Here is a 21,014-nt window from a genome sequence, read left to right as displayed (position 1 = left end):
AACGGACTGAGAGGACTGCAAGAAACCTCAACTTAGATTGTTTAAACATCTGGCGACCGTGGTACCAAAGTTGACATTGTCCATGTTGCATTGACTTGCACTTCTCACGCAAAAACATTCTCATATTTAATTGATTGTTCATCGGAATAATAGGTACAGTACTCGTAGCCATGTAACCATTTTATTGAATGAACATCGTACAAGTACTAATCTGGTAATAGACGACTTGAAAAAGGAGGCGTTTAATTCGGCGTTTTTTTATTTGTTATTGGATATCTTCACGCATTGCTAACTACTAAATACCAAAATAACCACTAAGCTGTGCTATTTCACTTGAAAAGCCCTAAGAAGAGCTTAAAACGCTTACCTTTAAACCTTTATTCGAAACACTTTAAAAAATTATTTACAAAAAAAAGCAATCAAATAAGAGGCTACGAAAATTTACCAAAATAGAACTTACTAAAAAATACATTCATGTGTATAACTACGATATATTTTATAGCTAGGACATTTATCATAATAACATTAACCTTATTTTAATATCTTTCGTTTAAAAACTACTTAATCGATGCTTAAGGAAAACCATGAAGCAACTCGAAGGCAATGAACTTCAGGTCATTGTCGGAACAATATTTTCATTGAGCTAATTGTTGCAATACCCCGAGCACCTTACAGACGACGACATTACACGTAGTAAAATATGTGTATTTTTTTTTAATCTACAATTAAAGGCTATAAAATATATTTCAGACTTTATATTTGTATATTTCAGATTTTTACGAATATTTTGACAATATACAATGTACCCAATACAAATTCTTTTTAGTTATATTTCTTTAATATGCTACAAATAAAATGCAATGAGGACAAGGTCAAAAAAACAATTTTATACTTTAAAATATTCCGCACTGCTTACTTTATGGTTATGACTGTATATGTAATACTTTGTATGTAGTTTTATATGTTATGTATTGTACACCTACCACTTACACATTTTAGGTATTGTATAGAATGGCGGATCATACAAATCGCTAATATCATCTTCTAACACCTTAAAGCGCTTCAACAATATTTATGTACAAACAAAATACATAGATTTATAGAAATCCATGTATTTTGTTTGAATATCCTTCATTTGCGTGAATTTCCCGACAAATTTTAAATCGATCAATCAATGAAAGCGCTTGATGATTCCGAAAATAAATAGTAACACAGATAAAATATATAACTTTCTCCCGCCTGCGTGTTATTGACGGCCTTCAAATTTTAATGAATAATAATCTTATGTCCTTCGTTCATTCAAATTCTCTTTATACGAAATATCATCAAAATCTAATCAATGGTTAAGCCGTAAAAGCGTAACAGACAGATAGACAGACAGAGTTACTATCGCATTTATAATATTAACAGAGATATTAATATGTACTTGTAATAAATGCAACGGGTTTCACAAGCAGCTTGTACTTTCATTATGGCGTAAAGGCTGCATCATTTTCCATTCGACGACACACCGTATCTTGAGTGTCGATATTTTTATCTCCAGACAACAAAACATTTCAATTTTGCACTCGATAATAATTATTTATACCGATGATCGATAAAATACTCATCCATCACCAACCAATTTAGCCCAGTTTAATAACACGTGAATATTAACCGAAGATTGTTGTTTCAAACCCGGGCCTGTACCACTGGTATCCATGTAGCAACAACAGTAAGCTACTGTTCATACTTGGTGGTAGTACAGATGTCTGGGTAGATACCAATCACGCAATACTTAGTATCGTTGCGTTCCAGTTTGAAGGCTAAATGAGCCAGTTTAACTACAGCTACCAGCGACACAATATTTCAGTCCCAAGGGTTGGTGGAGCATTGGTGATATAAGGAATTATTAAACATCCCTTTAAGAAGGTTTGAAACTTATTCTGTCAAGCCGTTCCAATATGAGTTGGTGGTACACATGTGGAAAAACATTGAAATTAGACATATACAGGTTTCCTCACGACGATTTCCTTCGCCGCCGACCGCAAGATGAATGAACACAAATTAACCACTTGAAAATTCAATGTTGCTCGCTTTTGTTTGAATCCGTAATCATTACTTAATATGCACTCGTGAATAAGTTCGTATTGCTAATAAAATAAAATAAAAATTGACATAAAAAGAAAAAAGTTTTAAATAATATATCGACTAAATAATTATTGAATGCAATCGATATCAGTGAAATCACATCACTATTTCAACTGTCGGGAGTTAAAAGTAAAACCACAGTACTAACTGGTTTCTAGTAGTCAAGTAATAAAATATACAAACTCGTGTTTTGTGTATGTTCAGTAATATTACCGGAAAGGTATTTCGAAAGTTTAGTATCAGAGAATTATTTATATTTTCAAGATACTTTACCATATTTTCTATCATATTATTTGTGTCTAGAACAGACATGTTTATGTATTCAAGGTTTACATGTTTCATTCATATAACACAATTTTAATAATAATCTCTTGTACCTAATATTGCAACTCAGTTTTTTTGTATTATACCTATTTGGTAATTATGCAGTTGTGGTATTTTTATAGATTTTTTTCGCATAGATCGCTCATATTCACGACTCACCTCCCTCTAATAATATTACGTCGGAAGAGGTTTTATATTAGTGGGAAATTTTAGCCTACCCCAGAGGAATATAATAAATGATGACCAAGCGATGAGATTAAGCGAGCCATACTATAAATATAAATAATTTCCTTCGCTTTTCGAATAAGAACTCAAACTGCATGTTAGACCGTTCACTACCTAGGTACGTAGGCAAACTTATTTTTTACCTTTGCTAATAATTATTAATTAATTTTAGCGAACTAAAAAAAACGTTAATAAATAACATTTTTTCATGTTTTTATAATATTGTACTTAACATATATTTATTCTATATTTAAAATTATTGTTCCATACAGCAAAAAATAAAGAGATAAAGACTGGACACAGGATGTTTACAAAATTAAACAATTTAATTGGAATACCGTAATCATCTAAATTATATACCTATACCTATAAAATCAGGCAAAATTATAATTTGCATGTCATTATTAGCCAAAAAATATATGTAGGCAGTAATATATGTATAACAAATTTTTTTTTTTTGAATATCGGGGTCAAGCTTTAGGCCTTGACTTTTATTACTTATGTCAGATAAAAGCTAAATATCTCGTTGTAACACATATAATATCGTGAATAGTAACGAAAATACTTCACATTAAAATTCATAGACAAAAGAAATTTGATAAAAAGAAATTAAAAATATAAAATGTAATGGTGCCTTCAATTCTGGTGTTATTTCTAATTTCTAACTAGAAAAAGCTCGAATTTAACCCTTATGAAAAGTAAAAGAGCACTATGAAATATCAAATACAGATAACGAAAATCCCAAAAATTTTAAGTATGGCTGCCATTATTATTAAATAGTGCTACAAAGTATTAAATGTCAGTGAAGTCCTTCAATCCCTTCTTTATGGCGTACGACACTATTTTCAAAATCAATAAGCTGTTTACAAAAGTACAAACTGTTGATAAATATTATCAATTATGTAAGTTTTTTTTTTGTTATAATTAATTGATATTAGTTCTAATTCTGGTCTAGATATCTACATAAAGTTTAAGCCGTCTCGTTTAAATATGTGGCGTTCAAAACGATAGCATGACAAATTCGTTGTACACTATGTTGTATGCAATAACGAGCAATTCAAAACGTTTCAGAATGTTTAGTGAAGATGATTAAACGGCAACTGCACGACTCTAAGTATTTACGCTGTGTTCTAACATAAGTAAGTTGATACTTTTGTCAATCAAATAAAATTAATATTTTACTTTACGTTTAAGATATACATACTTTACTCATTTACGTTATGTATTGTCGATACGACTAAAAAAAAAATCAGGAACGCATTTTTTCTCAAATAAAATTATATACGCAATTATGTCCAATTAAATTCATTTACATGTATGGAAATCAACGGATACTAACTGCACTGTTGTTAATAATTTTGCATGTTATTTTTTTTTTACAATAATGCTTAAAATAAATAGCCAAAAATAGGTAAAAGATACAATTAATACCAGATTATTAAAACTGTTTTTATATAGTAACTGGTGATACAAATTATGAGACTTTGACCATGTAAATCGTTTTCGTATTTTTTTTAAATACCTTCACAAATAAATAAACATTTAAATTTAGTTAACCGCACAATTCATCCATGGTCTATTAATATACTTATTATAATAAATAGACAATATTTATTATATTATGTTAGTTGAACTATTATAACGAACAGATTAATTTATTGTTATAGTTTAGTTATCTTCATTTCAAAAATAACAACTATTCCTTTGTGTCGAAAATCGTTAATTGTATAGTAGTAGTACACTAAACTGAATAGAATTTAACCTTTGTCTCGTGTTATGTGACTTCAGTGAAAAAGTTCAAATCCAAACTTTACAGACTTACAGTGTCTACAATGAAGTTTTGAGCGTAACTTTTTAAAGCTATGTAGAGATCTAATAATTAGAATAAAACCTTGGAAAATTATTTCGTTAAAAATGTATAAATAGAGATTACTGTGTAGTTTTTAACAACGATAAACTGTTTCACGTAAGTATGCACTAGTGTAAAATATTTTATTATATTAAATCAAATTAATCCATTGTATATTGTTTCGAACTATATTTTTTCACAACCGCTTTCAATTATTTATTAAAAATAAATTAATATATATACGATAGACATACTGATACTTCTTATTTTCAAAATAGGTACTTTAACTCTTACTTTCGCTTCATTATTTAATAATAAAAAATGTAGCCTGTCGTACCTACACAGATCTAATAAAGTCTGAAAACTAAATTTGCATTGTTTATGTTTACCTTGTATTCGCAATCGCTGTTTCAATAACATTAAATTGTTATTGTGACTCCAGTTCAGGTAATTTCACATTTTATCATCCACTACAACCACTGAGTACTTATTCTAACTAAAATATACTAAGAATAATATTGATAAGACTAATGAAACTCGCGGTAAAACTACGCGTGTCGCACGACTGTGTTCAGAAACAAAGCGTATATTTACGTCCTCTTCTTTAAACGTCTTGTTTCCAACTGGTGTTTTTTTTTCGATCAGCACTATGTATCTGCGTTTGCCTGCCGTTCGGCGGCATTCTGCCGTCTGCGTCAACCATTCATCCCGGTCGTTTTATTGCGTTGGTCAGCGTAGAGTAAGGATCGTTAAGGAAACTAGGCATTTATTTATATTCAGTACACTTAATAACTGTCCCGTTAGTAATCAGTGTACAGTTATGACATTGTCATATCAATTTGATTCATAGTAAAGGAGATAATCTAGCCTAGTAAATATGCAAGTTCGGTATGAAATCAATGTCTCCGATTGAAACAATTATATTTAAAAAAAACATTATCAATAAGAGTGTAATATTAAAAAAATAACAAAAAGGATACATACGTGGTTACTGCTTATAAAACTGCAATGACTTACATATATTATGAATAATTTATTTGCGAATCGCAATTTAAAACTCGCGCTATTTTTTAATAAAAATCGATAGCGTATAGCATAGGTAAAACAGTAAAAGTTAGTAGTGACATCTGCCTATGGGAAAATATTAAATAGAAATGTCACTTAGTTACAATAGATGTCGCTACTTTATAGTATATCTTTTTTTGTGAAATGATTGAAAGAATGGAATGAATGCTACTTTTCAAACAAGCTTCAAGACAAGAAACTAGTACGCGTAAAAATATTATTCTCTATACAAGTTAGCATTGAATGTTACTTTAAGTGGTATGTAAGCAAAATGTTTGTTTTATCTGTGCATATATTTTAATTCATTTGCGGCAAAGTTATAGTGTTGAACTTTTATTAATGTGCATTTTAATCAATAGGTAGTCGTTTCTTTATTGTTTGTAAATAAATAAAATACAGACTTAGTGCTTACACAATTAGCACAATGAATTATTTCAAATAAAATTGGAACAGAGCATTGAACTTTATAATTTTGAAGATATATCGCATTATCTTTTGTATCTTATCCAATGGTAAAGTCACTTATCAATTGAAAGACAAGACAACACAAATGGCGCAATTTATTATTACGACACCATCTTTAAAATTATCAAACTAGCAGATTCAGCGTTGCAAAGTTACACAAACGCATTAATAACCTCTTAGGGACAAATAAATAGGCTGAGGAAACAAAATAACGTTTTACTTAAAATCGGTTGTATTTACATTTCGTCCATCGTAGAAAATCAATAGTGTTCAACATCACAAATAAATAAAAATCGTACTAAGGTATTCACATTAGTCGTACATCGTACACATGCGACAGCTCATTCTTACCATAAACGAAAGGCGACACGATATAATTAATATGATTAAATTTTATTTCATTCCAATGTCAATTCTAATCAAAATAAGGTCAAGTATTCGTATCGATTTGAATTTTGCTAAATGTATAATATTATAATCACTCGTCCATCTCACAAGAGCGCCGGGTGAAGTAAAAAAATATAGTCATTCACGATTTGTATTTATTGAATCGTCCGGCGCCCGGTATGGGCCGGTGCGAGCTCGAAAGGTGGATAGACGGTGTGATCGGCGTCTCGGTGGACGCACTCTAATCATACATCGCCGCTCCGGCTCTAGTGGGACGGAAGGCGATGTATCGCGTGTAAAGAGTGTTTTTCCACGCACACGACGCGTTGCCGTGGCTTGGTGCGGGCCAGGCGCGTCAGACGCGCGGCGGGGTGGAGAGCGCGGGGACCCAAGCCGGCGCGCGGCAAATCGAACGAGGCCACGCGCTCGCGGGAGGGGGACCGACGCCGCTCGCCCTCCCTACCGGCCTCGCTGCGAACTCCCGTCGCGTCCCTTCGTCTAATATAACGTACCAACCTACATACTAATTCTCTTTAACCTAGAAATCTCTTATTCCACACTTCAAACGATGGAATACCGAACTGCGGGGGCTATCCTAATTAACAATATGGACAAAATTACAGGCAGGTTTTAGATGTTAGCGTCGCTATCGCGACGCGACGGCCGTCGCGCTCTCTTTATCAGTCGTTAGGGGAGCGGGCGGCGGGCGCGCGATATGCTCGAGATAATGGCAAAATTGTGATGTTTTTCTAATATTTGCAACAAATATATGTCTTTAGTTTGCGATTGCAGAGTTCAGTGATACACTTCAACGTCGGCCGCCAAACTCCTCAAGTTCTGAATGTTTATGAAAGGTTTGAAACTATTTTTACTATGCGGTAGGAGTGTAAAGAGTCGACGAAGCAGTGGAGATATAGGAAAGGCAAACCGCAATTTATTGAAAACAACAGGAGCATCTGAATGAATGCAATAACCACACTATTTAACATTACTGAGCATAAAACTCTCAGGCTTCCCTTACACTAAATATGTACACACAAACTCTCATCAACAACAGGAAAATGAAGAATTGAGCTTTGTGACTTAATTGCTTATTCTATATTAATAATTAATACAGCCGGGCCGGGTTATTTCTATATTTCAATACAATGTGAATAATTATGCTACTGTAAATAGAAAAATATCACAACTTCACCATTTGGGCTTACAGGTTAACCTAAATACAGATTGGGTTTTCACTTAGAAATAAAGTTTACTTCCGAAAACACATTTGTACATTTCATGACAAAATTCAACAGTATTCTACTAAGTCTTAACTAATTAATTGTTGCAGTGAACTTTAAAAAATTGATACAGCTTCAGTACCGAACTTAAACGATATTTTTTTATTCTGCATTGAATTAGACTTAATTACGTGTTTTGTCATTCAAATAGAAGTGCACCCGTTTTAGGTGGGAGTGATGTCGGCCACGCGTGTTCCCAACTGCCGCCTGTTGTGTGTTGGGGCTGTCGCTTGCGAGTCAGTTGGGGCGAAGCGCGGCCGCGCCAGTCCGGGGCGTCACATACACTATATTACTTCACTGTGACATTGTCCTTAAAAAGAGGCACGAGACGTATTACGCGTCATCCTCTTCCTCTTCACCTAATAACTCCTCTTCTACTTCTTCATCTGCAACAAATATCTTAGTTTTACTTGAGAGTACCCCATTTAGGTATGCATTTAAAAAAAAAAAATTGAATGAATCTCAGATAAAATATTTTATAAATGCCATAATATATTTTTATCAAACTATATGCCGTAGTTGTAGGGTTTCTTCGACCCGTTATACACTGAATATAACAATGACTGTAAAAACGTGTCGACTCCGGTTACCGCGACCGTCTTGTCTTGATTTAGAGAAAGGGAAAGCAGTAAGCTGATTATTTATTAGCAGTTATATTAGTTAACATGTACTTGCTATTTATTATAGAAAAATGAATAAAAGGTGCTATCAGAGAAGCACTGTTTACAATTACTACTCTATATTTAAAACTTTGTATAATTTAAAAAGTATAAGCTGATAATAACCTATTTATGTAAAAAAAAACGAATTTGGTGCACTTTTAATTTTCGCGCCAAAATTAATAGAATAAATTCCTAAGGCAGTCGTTTTTAAATTTCCCGATAATTATTATGATCGGGTTATGTTCAAAATATAAGTTCACCTTCGAGATCGTCGTCCTCTCCTTCCCCTAATTCTTCCTCATCCTCTTCGCCTTCTTCACCCTCAACTTCTTCGTCATCGTCTTCTTCACCGTCGCCCTCTTCAAATCCTAATCCTTCCAAATCATCTTCGTCACTGTGAGCTTCGTCTTCCCCACCGCCTCCGTTTTCCTCCTTTCGCGCTTTTTTCGCGTCCGTTGTTTTCTCCTAAACAAAATATTACATTTAATAGAATCTTATTTCGAAAGCTGAACAACTTATTTCTGTAAATTCCAGTAAATCTAAACGCAGTCAACGTATTATACGTTATTCTGAGATATGCTACCTGGCCGTAAGACTTCTGAATCAATTTTCAATGATAGTATACTACCTCAACACATGAATAATCTAATTTACCATAACTGGCTAATAGCCAGATAATAATTTTCAAAACTACCAAGAACAGAATTGTTAGCGTGTAACAATTTACAAATGCGGTGAACACAGCTTACGTGCAAGATAATGAAACGCAGGTGACAAGGATTCGTAACAATAAAGAAGCGTGGGTTATTAGTACGAGGGAAAGAGACGCTGAATGTGGGGCCGGCGCCATACGGCCTATATTGCTGTGGCATCATTGAGCGGATGGCGGTCAGTGCGCATAACAAGAACGATGACGTAGAACCTTTAAACCGCCAAAACGACAACGAAGCAATACTTGCAATTACTATAAATAATCACGTGGTTGGAATAAAATGTTGACGAACGCATTGAAAGATATTTGTAATCTACTCGTTGAGGTTATGTTTGATACGCGCCCGTTGGCGTAAATTTAGGTTACGCTGAGCGACAGAGACAGTAGATAGACCTTTTCAGATTCTTAATTCCGTCCAAACTATGTAAATATATAAACTACAGTTACCAATATACACTTATTGTAAAAGTATATTATTACCTTATATCTAACCAATGTGGTTAAACAAAGGAAGTATAAATTACATAGAAAACACCTACATGCAAATAAAGCCGGGTCATTGACTACATCTCTATGTAGAGAAAGGGTAATGAGAATATTACATCGTAGATATTACATATTAATTACTTAATTTTTACATTATATAATTGTAATGAAAATAGTTTAGAATAAAAATGCTTTGTCTAGGATAATTGTTTGACGTTACAGTATCTAAAGTGACATTCACACGCCGGCCATGTTACTCTACGGTAGCGTCACGCTACTATGAATGTAAACTGGGTAAGATAGGAGGTTAAAAATAGCTAATGCTACGCAATAAAATCAATAATAAATATGCCCCTTAAAGCAATTTTACGAATGTATGTCTATTTCATTTGATATAGTCTTATAAAACAGACAGCGTACGTTCTCGCGCCATGTTTTTTTTTCTGCCAAGGTCATGCCTCTGTATCGAAAACGAGTAAACAAAACTTAGAACCGCCAAAGGTAACTGTTTGTCTACATTAAAAACTTGTGATATTATAATACGAAAGTCATAATGAAACACCAATGCTCTGACTCATCGATTGCCTCACACGCTGCGATGTTAGAACTAGAGTCCAAAAATACGCCGGTTTGAGTGTTTCCTACTTTAGCGGCAAACCAGATATCATGTCAAACACGTGGTTGCATTTGAAACTTATCGAAGACACATATGTGGCCCATATAATAACGTTCAATAAAATGGCGAGCGTCTAAAACGAATACATACAATTTGACATGTGCACTCACCTCTGCTGCCCTTTTGGCTCCTTTCAGGTCACTTTTAGCGTCCCCAGTCTTCTCATCGCCTACCTTGTCTACTGCCACTTCACTGTTATTTTCATTGGAGCTCATGATTGTTCTGATTTTTGTATTAATTACTAGAAATACTCAAGTAAGGTATACGGCTGCCCTAAACCGACGCGCGACTGACTGATCGAGTGAGCGGGCGGGCGAGATGGAGATGAGTTTGAAAACGAAGATGGCGCGGGCTTCTACACGCCTCGCATTTCATTGGTCGAAAGCAGCGGCCATTTAACAAATAACAGGAAACATGTGGTCAAAAACTTTTAAAATAATAAATTATGTCAGAAATTTAAAATACAGATATTACAAACATTAAGTATTTGAAAAACAACTAAAGTATCGTTTTGGAAGATATGAAATATTAGTCAGATTCATATTTAAAGTACAATAAAGTGAACTTGTATTGACTTCCGGTGTATCGGAAGTCTGAGTTAATATTTTTTAATACGACGTGAAGTAATCGGATAATTGGTAACAAAAAGAGCGGGAAAATAAAAACTTGTAATAACTTATTATCTTCTATAGCTATTGTTATTAAAAGCAACGGTAAAATGTGGAATATTGTTTGTGTATTAAAGACAACTTTTTTATAACTATATTATATATTGTTGTACAAAATTTACTTTATTAAGTGTTGTTCTAAAATGTTAAAATATTAACTAAAGTATTTTAGGTAAATAAAACGAGTATAGAATTTAACATCATTTTACTATTTTTATTAATATTTTACAAATTGCTTCACAATGTTAAAGAACAATGCCTATATTTAGTTAATAAGCTACATTAAAAAAATAGCCTTCTTAGACTCCTGTAACAATGATTGTTCAAATAAAACAATTACTATTGTAATATGCAAGTTTAATTATAGGAAAATTAAATAATCATCTAACATTATTGAAACTAGCCTAAAAACTAAATGATGCACAGTGAACATACAAAAGGGCTTAATTTATCTACACATTCATTTTCACAAATTAAAAACATATCACAGGCATAAGATTTTCCACGTTCATATTCCATGAGTGAATAAAGTTACAATATTTAAAATATAACTCTCATTTTTATAACTTAACGACAATATGAGTATATAACTCAATTTTAATAAAAAGTTTTGACCAAGCTTTGTGATTTCGATCACATTGACCATAGATCACTTTATCATAAAGCATGTGATACACTAGCTACAAATATACTATTTATACGACATGAATTATATATAAGTAACATGCAGATGCATTGGTATATTTTGCTAAGAAAGAACTTCGTTAATGACGTGGACTTTATAAATTGTAATTTTGTATCTCTTAGATACATATTTGACATAAGAAGCCCCTGAATGATAACTCGCTGGATTAACTAAAATAAACAACCATACTAACGAAAAATCAACTAATGCAGCGTATCATAAACGCAATTAAAATTAACTAAGAAAACTGAAAGATATATGGTTAGTCAATTCAAATCAGTTTTGGATGTTTAACATCCATCTAAGCGGCGCGATGTAGATGTCCATGTAGAACTAAAACTAGATGATATTTTGAATAGTGTTATTTGGCCTCTGTATTAAATGTAGACAGATTTAGAAAATTAAGATATAGACCTCAGAATAATGATGAATTCATGAAACAAATTGGTTGTTCCCATGTTAGTAAGACGTAAATCCGAATGAATATACGGAAGAGAGCAGTCAAAGGAATTATTATAAATATATTTTTAGCTGATAATGATAAGTTTATTCCTTTTAAAATTTATGATTGACTCCTCGAAATCCTAATATGACCTGAAATAACATATCAAAAATTATTTTGTTTCAATCCTGTCCACCTGCCTGAAATATGTAATGCCTAATCTTTAAATATTAAAAATGTCAATATAGACGTTAGGCTGCGTCTAGTTTTTGTATAATAGTTAACTTTTGAATATATGTTTAGACAGAACCGTGCCGTAGTTAAGTGTGAATAGGTTTGAAGACTTCTCAATGGGAAAATAATTATGATAAATTTTAAGTTTAAATAGATATCAATGATTATTTTTTATTGAAAGTGTTTTTTAAAAATTATATTCGATAACTTTTTATGGTTCTGTGTAATATTTACAAATATAAAATGGTAATGTAAATCAGTAATGAGAATATAATTATTCTTGTAGCTTTTATGTAAACATCAAATAATTATTTAAATAAAAAAACACAACTTCACATTATTAACAATTAGACTTTCATTGTCTTAACCGTAAAACCTCCTGCCAATCAATTATCATCACTTTTATCTATCTATATTAAAACAAAGTATTTAAAATTTATGTAATAATTAAATTTAACTTAGCGCTTATGTTACGCTCACGGTCTGAAACTAAAGTTTAAAAAAAGAAAAAAAAGTGACTATTCGATGTAAATTCCCAACTATTTAATTACCAACGACACCAATTTGTTTAGTTTTAATCGAATATGTAGATATATACTAATAAATAAATAAAAAAAAACATGGTTTTCGTCTAAAAAGACAAAATTCTATACTAATATGTATAGACTAGCCGAATATCCGTTTTACTTTTTTTTAAACATGTCTTAAGAACTAAATCTTGGGTCTAATGGAATCTGGATTATTTCCTTTATGAGAGTGTATTATTATTTTATTAATCATAATAAATATATAAGTAATTAATTGCGCAGGAGGTTTTTACAAGGCCTAAAAGGCGGTGCAGACATTTCCATCAAATTCAATGTTCCCGCCGTAGTTAGCCGCCGAGTCGTCTTCCGACATGAGCCCGAACTGTCGCCCGCCGTGCCACGTACTATAGAGTGTAGGTAAAAAATCATTGAACAAAGGACTCGGCTCGCTGTTGTCACGTACCACCTGAAATTAATATTATTTTTTATCATAATTTTCGACTTGTTTAGACTTGACCCGTCGCAGAATTAACATGTAATTGTTAAGTTGAGAACAATTTTCTTATAAAGTTTTAACTAAGGATTGACGTTATTTCATACCACATCTCAATACATATAATAATATAATAAATAACATATAATAAATGCGAAAATAACTCTGTGTTTGGAGCTTGTTAACAAAGCTGCTCCAATGCGGGTTTTCAAATTTAGTTGAAATTGAAACATGCAGGTTTCCTCACGACGTTTTTCTTCGCCACCGAGCAGGTGATGAATTATAAACAGAAATAAAGCACATGAAAATTTTGTGGGGATTGTCTGGGATCATCGGTTAGGAGGCAAACGTTCTAGCCACTGGGTCATGTCGGCACCTGACTTGTCACGAATTACAAGTATAGTATTAAGTACCCGTGAAATTTCGCATAGTATTTTTCAACTTTAATAGGCCTTATAAAAACCTTACTTATCGTTTTTTATAAATTACAAGCGACCCGTCTCGACTTCGTACGTATAAAATAATACAAAAAATAAGAACACCATTCCCTTTATTTTATAACGTGAGTTCGTCGCGTTATAAAATATACATTGTGTTTCAAATTCCAACTTTCTCAGACTCAAGGGGTTAAGCTGTGGCTGACTGACTGGCTATCCCAGTATGTTTCTCCTTTATTTTATAAGTATAGATAGTAAATTTATATTAATTACCTTTTCCATTCCCTCGTACGTTGGGTCGGCTTCTCGCTTAGGTATCCATATTTTGACATCTTTATCTAGTCCGCTCGTCGCCATGACGGGGAAGCGGGGATGAGTTTCTATACAATTAACCTGAAAATGATTTATTTAAATGTAGCATAAAGGGTTCATATTTTTTATCAAAGTTTTTGAAACTTTACATTTAATTCAATACCTGTATAAGTAATAAGTAACATGACGATTCAAAAGTGCTATTTATGAGCCTACTTTAATAAAGAATATTTTTATCTGAAATAAATATTTATTGATACGAGGGTGGGTACATATTTTTATTACGTTCTTTTATTATTTATGTTCTTTATATAAATTTGTAGAATATTCAACATTTTAAAGATGAATATGTCTTTAGCTTATAAACTGCCCAAACTTAACTCCTTAAAAATATAAATTTTAATAATGTAAACAGATAACTCACTACTCCTTTTTTGTCTCCCTCCATCCATTGCACGATTGCCTCAGACTTCTTCTCCCACATATAAATGTAGGAACAGTCTGAACCGGATACGATGTATTCACTCTTGGGTCCAAAGAATGCGACTCCCTTGTACACCGAAAAAAATAATAACAAATTCTATTAGATTTTTATATTCTTTATTTATTTTATAAACGAAAATTTTATATCATTGCTTTATTTAACATAGTTCCTACTACATGAAATAAATCAATAAAAGACATGCTATGTGAATGGACTACCGGAACTCTAACAATTATAATTAAGTTATCCACATAAAATAATTATTGATGAAAGCCTACTAATATTATAAATGCAAAAGTAACTCGTTATATTACCTCTTCACGCTTACACCACTGAACCAAATTAGATGAAATAGGTGGGAGTGGGATATAGGCTACTTTTTAATTTACCACTTAAAGGGGTAAAATGAGAGTTTGTGTGCTACAAACTTTTATAAACATCAGGAGGGAAGGTCGCGGATTTAGCTTGTAATTAATATAAGTAATTTATTGCGCACCAACAGTGTCCTGTTGTTCGCAATGGCAGTATTGGAACACATATTTATAAAAAATCAATTCTAATCAATATTTTTATAATATTGTACAGACTGAATCAAATTTAAGAAAGATTGAATATCAACAAGTTTTTACACTTATATTTTATTCAGATAAAAAATAAAGTATACTTTATTAAAAGTTTTTTTTTTCAAACAATTAACCATTTTTATAAAACAAGAGCTTTTGTGTTAATGTCAAAATAATATTTAATTTTAATTATGATGACATAATATTTCAGAGTACCTAAGCCTAAATCAGGTCTCGTCTACAAATAAGTCTTACAACCTGTATAAACTGATATTTTATTTTAATAAGTGTAACATATCCACATACAAAAAAAAATGACGCCTATTAGACTGCAAAATACACCCTGAAGTAATCTGAATATGTGTTCACATAAAAAATAACAAACCTTGAAAGTGGCGCTGTTACAGTGGCCGCTGTATCGATGCGTGTATCCATCTTTATCGTCATTTCCGGAGTGACTGAAATTAAAACGCTATGGTTAATAAAAATAATAATTACCGCTATTACAGAATTCAAGTACCGGGTCGGAAATTTTCAAGAGGTTCAATGGGGCATTTAGTGTGAATTTTCGTAGTTTTTATTTTTGATTTTGTTGTATATATGAACGAAACGCAAGTCCTCCTGTAAGCGTTGAGTGTGCGGTCCCGAGCGTACGTGTGTGTTTATTATTGGGCGCCTACGAATCTACGTTTGTGTGGGTGCAGATTTGGTGTGCATGTGTTTGTGGGCGTATGTGGATTGTGTGTACATACGTGGCTATATGTGTGCGATATTGTTATCAATACTTACTCTTCATACAGATCTTCCTTGGCATCAAACAAATATATATCCTCGTCATTATAAGAACCTAATATTTCCGTTCCGTCATGGTTGTAAATGGCGCAGGTTAGATGCATCGTAGACCTAAGTTTGCGGGCTGCATCTTTATTCTGAAAATAGTAAATAATCGCATTTAACTAAAATGAAATTTTCGGTCAAGTAATTGAAATCTTGTCAACATTCCTAGGTCAAATCCTTATTTGAAACCTGACCCTTGATAGGTGCAAAGCAATTAAGGAATGGTAATTAACTGTCCTGTGTTTTGTTTTTATTTCAATTCATTTTGCTGGATTAAATTCTTATAAGTTTTATCCTTACGAGATCACATTACTTTTTTAAATTTAATTTAATACTTTTTGATGTATTATTACAAAACAATTTGTAATATTGGATACGTGAAATAGTAACAGAGCTCCACCCAGGGAGGAGTAGGAGGAGCTCACCGCCTTGTCGTGGAAGTGGCCGGGCCGGTAGCGCGCGAGCGGCAGCGCGGGCTGGCGCGTGTCGTACACGCGCACGAACTTGTCGCGGCCCGCCAGCAGCAGCTCGTGGCGCCGCAGCGGGTGGCCCGCCACGCTGTACAGCGGGATCGAGTTCGTCGACGCGTACTTCACGTGGATCAGTCTGGAATGAGGACGGTTCCCGTTTTAATATGATGTTGCCGCCGTAGATCCGAACTGGGCTTTTTTCAAAGATCTTCATATTTTGACGAATACACATAATGCACAGAGTGTGTACATTTGTTTGTTCGGAGTGAAAAAGGCTGCTCATTAGATATCGCTGAAACCAGCATGGGACGACGAAGTTCTTCACTAGTTTCGAGATTAGGCAAAGATTTAAGCGAATCAAGGGGGGAACTAATCGATCAATGTCCTTTTCGAAGCCCAAGAAACTTTTCAGGATCTGACTGATCCTCGGTAAATTATGAACTATAGCGATTCGGATAATTGAGTAGGTGTCTTAATCTGAAGGTGATTTTGGAGGAAAGTAGGTAACCAGTGACCAGTCGCCTGTCTACACTGTCATCTGACGCTGACAATTCGTATTCGGATATCTGACACCAGTGTGGTGCTTCTGTATACGGCGCGGTACATAACTTAAGGGTAAGCCATAAGGAGCCCTCAGTGCCATGATCTTACGACGACCAAAGACCAATACCTCTCACTGTATATCGTGGTTAATGCCATACTCGATAATGAGAAATGCTGAACGGCAGTGGCCACCTTCAGCAAGGAAATTCTGTAGAACAAATCCAGTTGGAAGTTGATATTAAAATGGATTTCACAAATGTGCATGTGCGGACAATCGTACATCGGTCAAGATTCGGTGGACTGCTGAATGCGCAAACATGGGACTCGATCTTTTCTAGCTTATTGCTTTTGAGGAGAGATACATAATAGCCAGGGGTGTAAAAATTTCGAGTGTCACGTGTCAGGAGAAGTTCTGACAATGATGGTCAAGTCTTGGAAAACAGGTGACCAGAACTCTAAAAAAAGGTAGGGGGAGCGTCGGTGAGAGTTTGCCAGACGAGTGCTAGCCCTCCGGCGCTTATTATGCTTAAGATTAGTTTGGTTTGGTTTATGAATGGCACATAGGACGTAATATCTACGACATCCTATGCGTATCGGGGCACTCACTTGAGCGCCTTGTCGGCGCGCACGTCGGAGCACATGACGACGCCGTCCTCGCCGGCCGACACGACGAGGTGCGGGTCGCCGGGCCACACGTGCAGCTTGTGCGCCGCGCGCGCGTGCGCCGCCAGCCGCCGCGCCTCCCCCGCGCCGCCCGCCGCCGGCAGCGACAGCAGCCGCACCTGCGCGCGCGCGTGTTACTGGCCGAGGGCGTTGGCGCGTTGGCGCGTTGGCGCGTTGGCGCGTTGGCGCGTTGGCGCGTTGGCGATGTGACCAATGGTTAATGTATTTCACAGCGCCAATGTCTATGGGCGGTGGTGACCACCTCCCACCAGGTGGCCGATTAGCCTGACCACCTATCTATATCATACAACAAAAACAACCAAAACAACTTTCAATTTATCTCCGAACCTTGAAAAGTTTAAATCGATGATCACCATCCAAAATTAATACAATTAAACCGGTTTAAACACAAGAGAACAATTTTGGCATAAAAAAAATTGATTTTAACGAACCTGGCCGTCTCGAGCACAAGTAGCGATATTGAGTTGACTCTGAGCATTGAGATACAAGAATTTGCTCTGGAAAACGTTCGACTTGTGCCCAGTTTTGGTTATCTGCAGTGGAATCTTTTTCGCCCAGTCCCATACCACGACGTTTGTGTCATCAGAACCGGAAGCTAGCAGCCGTCCTGAGAAAAAAAATCGAAAGATTTTTTTGTGTTTCATATAAACTGCTCTTAAAAATATAGTACCAGCTCAGTCACAAACAATTGACAAGGCTGAATTTCAAGTACAAACCCACTCTGGTTTATTTTCACATGGACTAAACATAGATACTGCAACCCAAACAACATTTTAATATATTATATAAAAAAAATACTGTAATATTAAAAGAGCAAGACAAGAATGCCTAAGTTCCATGTACTTTTTTATATTTATATCAATCTCTTAAACTAGCTATGCATCCCAAATTCGCCCTGCTACAGTACCTTACATTAAATATTGTACTACAAATTACTCTATATCTTAGTTTATGGGGTGTGCCGGTAAATGTCCCAGTCACCAAGTTTCTATCTGACCTCCAATTTACATAAAACCCTAATGAGTTATACACTTCAACCTTCCCCATAAATCACAGCTACCATTGGAGAAAACCAAATGAAAATCCATTGAATTACCTTCTGGGTGAAAATTTATTGAATTTACACATCCTCTATGTTTCAAAAGGCTATGTAACTTTTCTAGTCTATAAACTGCATGAAGTGATCCATAGAACTTCTGTTCAAACATCACGTCATTCTGTATCGTTTTGCCGCAAGGAAATGTCAGACCGAGCTCACGATTTATAATTTCTGCAAAATAAATCATATTTAATTTACATACATTACTTATGGAATTCATATGTAATATTTGTACAACAAGGTTGAGCAGGTTTTATTTAAACACAGATTTGATCATTTCTCTCTTTGTCATCATTCGACATTAGTAATTAGAAGATACAGCATTATTAAATTAATCATAATATATATAAGAACCATATATGTAAGATTAATTAACACTTGTTATAGAGAAATAAATATCTATCAGATACTTAAATATAAAACCTTATTGCACAACATTATAAAAAAAATCACACCATATTTCTTAACTTTTAATTAAAGTTTGGTTTAAACCAAAATTAAATAAACAATTTCTATTAAAGAATTTGATAGTGAAAAGCACAATCAATAATCGAAATAATAAGATTTAATTAAATATATAAAAAATACAACAGTTTACATATGTTTTGTAAGGTTATAAATTAATATATTAGCGAAAGTAGCTACACATCTTGGCCTCACAAAGTTACAATAAGGGTTTATTTGCAGCTTTTAGATAGAAGAACAAACTTGAAAAAAAATCTCATTTATTTCATACTATGTAGTATTATGGTGTGTACCAAATCAATTGTATCAAGATTTTTTGTACATTGCATTATTAATACACTCACTATTATCTTTATTTATTATATACAATTATGATCTTTATTTATAATATACAATTATGTTTATTACCTCTTAAAATCAAATATGAATGTTTTGGTCGAGTCTTAAAAAGTACAGCTGGTGGTTCACCCTTATTTTCATTATTACGATTATTCCAGAGCCATGAATCATCATCACTGTCTGTATCTAAGTTAGGTGGTGCACCCTCTCCTTCGTCGCCTTCAATTTCTAAGCTCTCATTGCTTTCTGATGAACTATCAGAACTGCTTCTATATCAATGATAAAGAATTGTTAAATTATATTCTATTGAATATTATAATAAAAGGACTTTATCAAGGAATGTGAGTGTTCTGCATATTTGTTTTACATATAAATGCAAATTAATGTATATTAACTTACACACTGGGTGAACTATTAGTACAATCTGTTGCTGATTCTCCATCTGTTGTTTCTGCTCTGCTAGATTCTGGTACTTCTTCAGCTGATAAATCATCTGAATCTCTAGAAGAGTTATCACTGCCCGAATCTCTGTCAGGAGTTCTTCGTTTTCTGTAGTTCCTCGATCGCCTCGAACGTCTTATGTCAAGAAGAATAGCACCAACATTGCTGCCAGAAGGGGCTGCGTTCACGACTTCGTTAGCCGGTCCCTCTACGGCGGACACAGCTCGATCGTCGCTACTCGTGCTTTCAGATTTGTCAGCTGACACCCCACTATCAACATTCTCGTCTTGTTCATCTTTACTCCCGGAGGCTAGTAAAATACAAAAGGTTTTAATTTATACGTCACAATTACTATTGCAACCAGAAGACCATATTTACCGATTTCTTTGAGACTATCATGCGAACTCCCATCGTTTAATTTAAGCTTTTTACCCCCAAATTTAGGACTCACAGAAGAATCCTTCATTTCGTCATCGTTCGAAAAATTATCTTCCATTTCAACTTACGTTAATATCTTATATTAAGTTATTGATAACGTATTTATACTACACTTTTACTCCATTAAAAACTAGAACTAGAAATCATAATTAGTTATTAAAATAGTTACTAAGTTTGACAGTGGATTTTTTTTAATATTTTCACGACCTAATGTGTAAATTTATTTAGTTATATATTTTGGCAGGAGCTTTAATTAAGCAGATTGACAGAGACCGAGACAGAAATAATATTTATGTTTCAAAATATTCATCAAGTCATATGTTTCTGAACCCGTAACTGTAAACACTAACAACCAAAAAGAGCGGATGCGTATATAATTTTAGTGATTATCTAAATATTTTTTGACTGATTTTTTAAATTTGAATAAAAAGAGTGGTAATAAATATATGGATATTTTTATACATATTATTATTAATATCCCAAACTTTTTGTAATAACCAAACGCAAATAAATAAAATAGTACGTTATGAAGACGTTTTATTTTATTATCACTTTAATAACACATGGAATAATTAAACAAAAATAATGT

The 21,014-nt window shown here is 33.7% G+C and overlaps 3 protein-coding genes across 4 annotated transcripts in view; all 3 read right to left on the bottom strand.

Moving 5' to 3' along the window:
• Positions 1–5,360, bottom strand: part of LOC125066632 (neutral ceramidase-like) — a 28,150-nt gene extending 22,790 nt beyond the window's left edge. The window contains exon 1 of the mRNA XM_047674827.1: positions 4,918–5,360. The gene's annotated coding sequence lies outside the window, so the exon portion shown is untranslated. The remainder of the gene's footprint in view (positions 1–4,917) is intronic.
• An 899-nt stretch (positions 5,361–6,259) lies between these two features.
• On the bottom strand, positions 6,260–10,596 carry LOC125066634 (glutamic acid-rich protein-like). Its single transcript, XM_047674828.1, has 3 exons — positions 10,375–10,596; positions 8,651–8,855; positions 6,260–8,114 (listed from the first exon to the last, which is right to left on the bottom strand). Exons 1-3 carry the CDS (start codon positions 10,477–10,479, stop codon positions 8,062–8,064), a joined length of 363 nt encoding a protein of 120 aa, XP_047530784.1. The 5' UTR covers positions 10,480–10,596; the 3' UTR covers positions 6,260–8,061.
• A 676-nt stretch (positions 10,597–11,272) lies between these two features.
• On the bottom strand, positions 11,273–20,675 carry LOC125066373 (DDB1- and CUL4-associated factor 8). 2 transcript variants are annotated; one of them, XM_047674432.1, is made up of 12 exons: positions 20,366–20,675; positions 19,946–20,297; positions 19,616–19,815; positions 18,740–18,913; positions 18,075–18,250; positions 17,566–17,741; positions 16,372–16,552; positions 15,899–16,038; positions 15,496–15,567; positions 14,487–14,622; positions 14,024–14,143; positions 11,273–13,286 (listed from the first exon to the last, which is right to left on the bottom strand). In XM_047674432.1, exons 1-12 carry the CDS (start codon positions 20,481–20,483, stop codon positions 13,119–13,121), a joined length of 2,013 nt encoding a protein of 670 aa, XP_047530388.1. In that variant the 5' UTR covers positions 20,484–20,675; the 3' UTR covers positions 11,273–13,118. The 2 variants fall into 2 exon arrangements, with proteins under 2 accessions (XP_047530388.1, XP_047530389.1); XM_047674433.1 differs by having other exon boundaries at positions 14,487–14,612; positions 15,495–15,567; positions 20,366–20,674.
• Between the last annotated feature and the right edge of the window lie 339 nt (positions 20,676–21,014).

The sequence above is a fragment of the Vanessa atalanta genome, chromosome 9, assembly GCF_905147765.1.
Source record: "Vanessa atalanta chromosome 9, ilVanAtal1.2, whole genome shotgun sequence".
NCBI classification, from domain to species: domain Eukaryota; kingdom Metazoa; phylum Arthropoda; class Insecta; order Lepidoptera; family Nymphalidae; genus Vanessa; species Vanessa atalanta.
The sequence above is the reverse complement of the archived record's forward strand: the minus strand, read 5'-3'. Positions and strand labels throughout refer to the sequence as shown.

Bases quoted from the DNA above. Each gene is read 5' to 3' on its own strand.
- LOC125066634 (XM_047674828.1), bottom strand. From the start codon at position 10,479: ATGAGCTCCAATGAAAATAACAGTGAAGTGGCAGTAGACAAGGTAGGC. The intron at 8,856-10,374 runs GTGAGTGCACAT...TATTTTGTTTAG, and splicing joins GAGCCAAAAGGGCAGCAGAG to GAGAAAACAACGGACGCGAA. The intron at 8,115-8,650 runs GTGAACTTATAT...TATTTGTTGCAG, and splicing joins AGAGGACGACGATCTCGAAG to ATGAAGAAGTAGAAGAGGAG.
- LOC125066373 (XM_047674432.1), bottom strand. From the start codon at position 20,483: ATGGAAGATAATTTTTCGAACGATGACGAAATGAAGGATTCTTCTGTG. The intron at 19,816-19,945 runs GTAAGTTAATAT...TCATTGATATAG, and splicing joins ACTAATAGTTCACCCAGTGT to AAGCAGTTCTGATAGTTCAT. The intron at 15,568-15,898 runs GTAAGTATTGAT...TTTTAATTTCAG, and splicing joins AAGGAAGATCTGTATGAAGA to TCACTCCGGAAATGACGATA.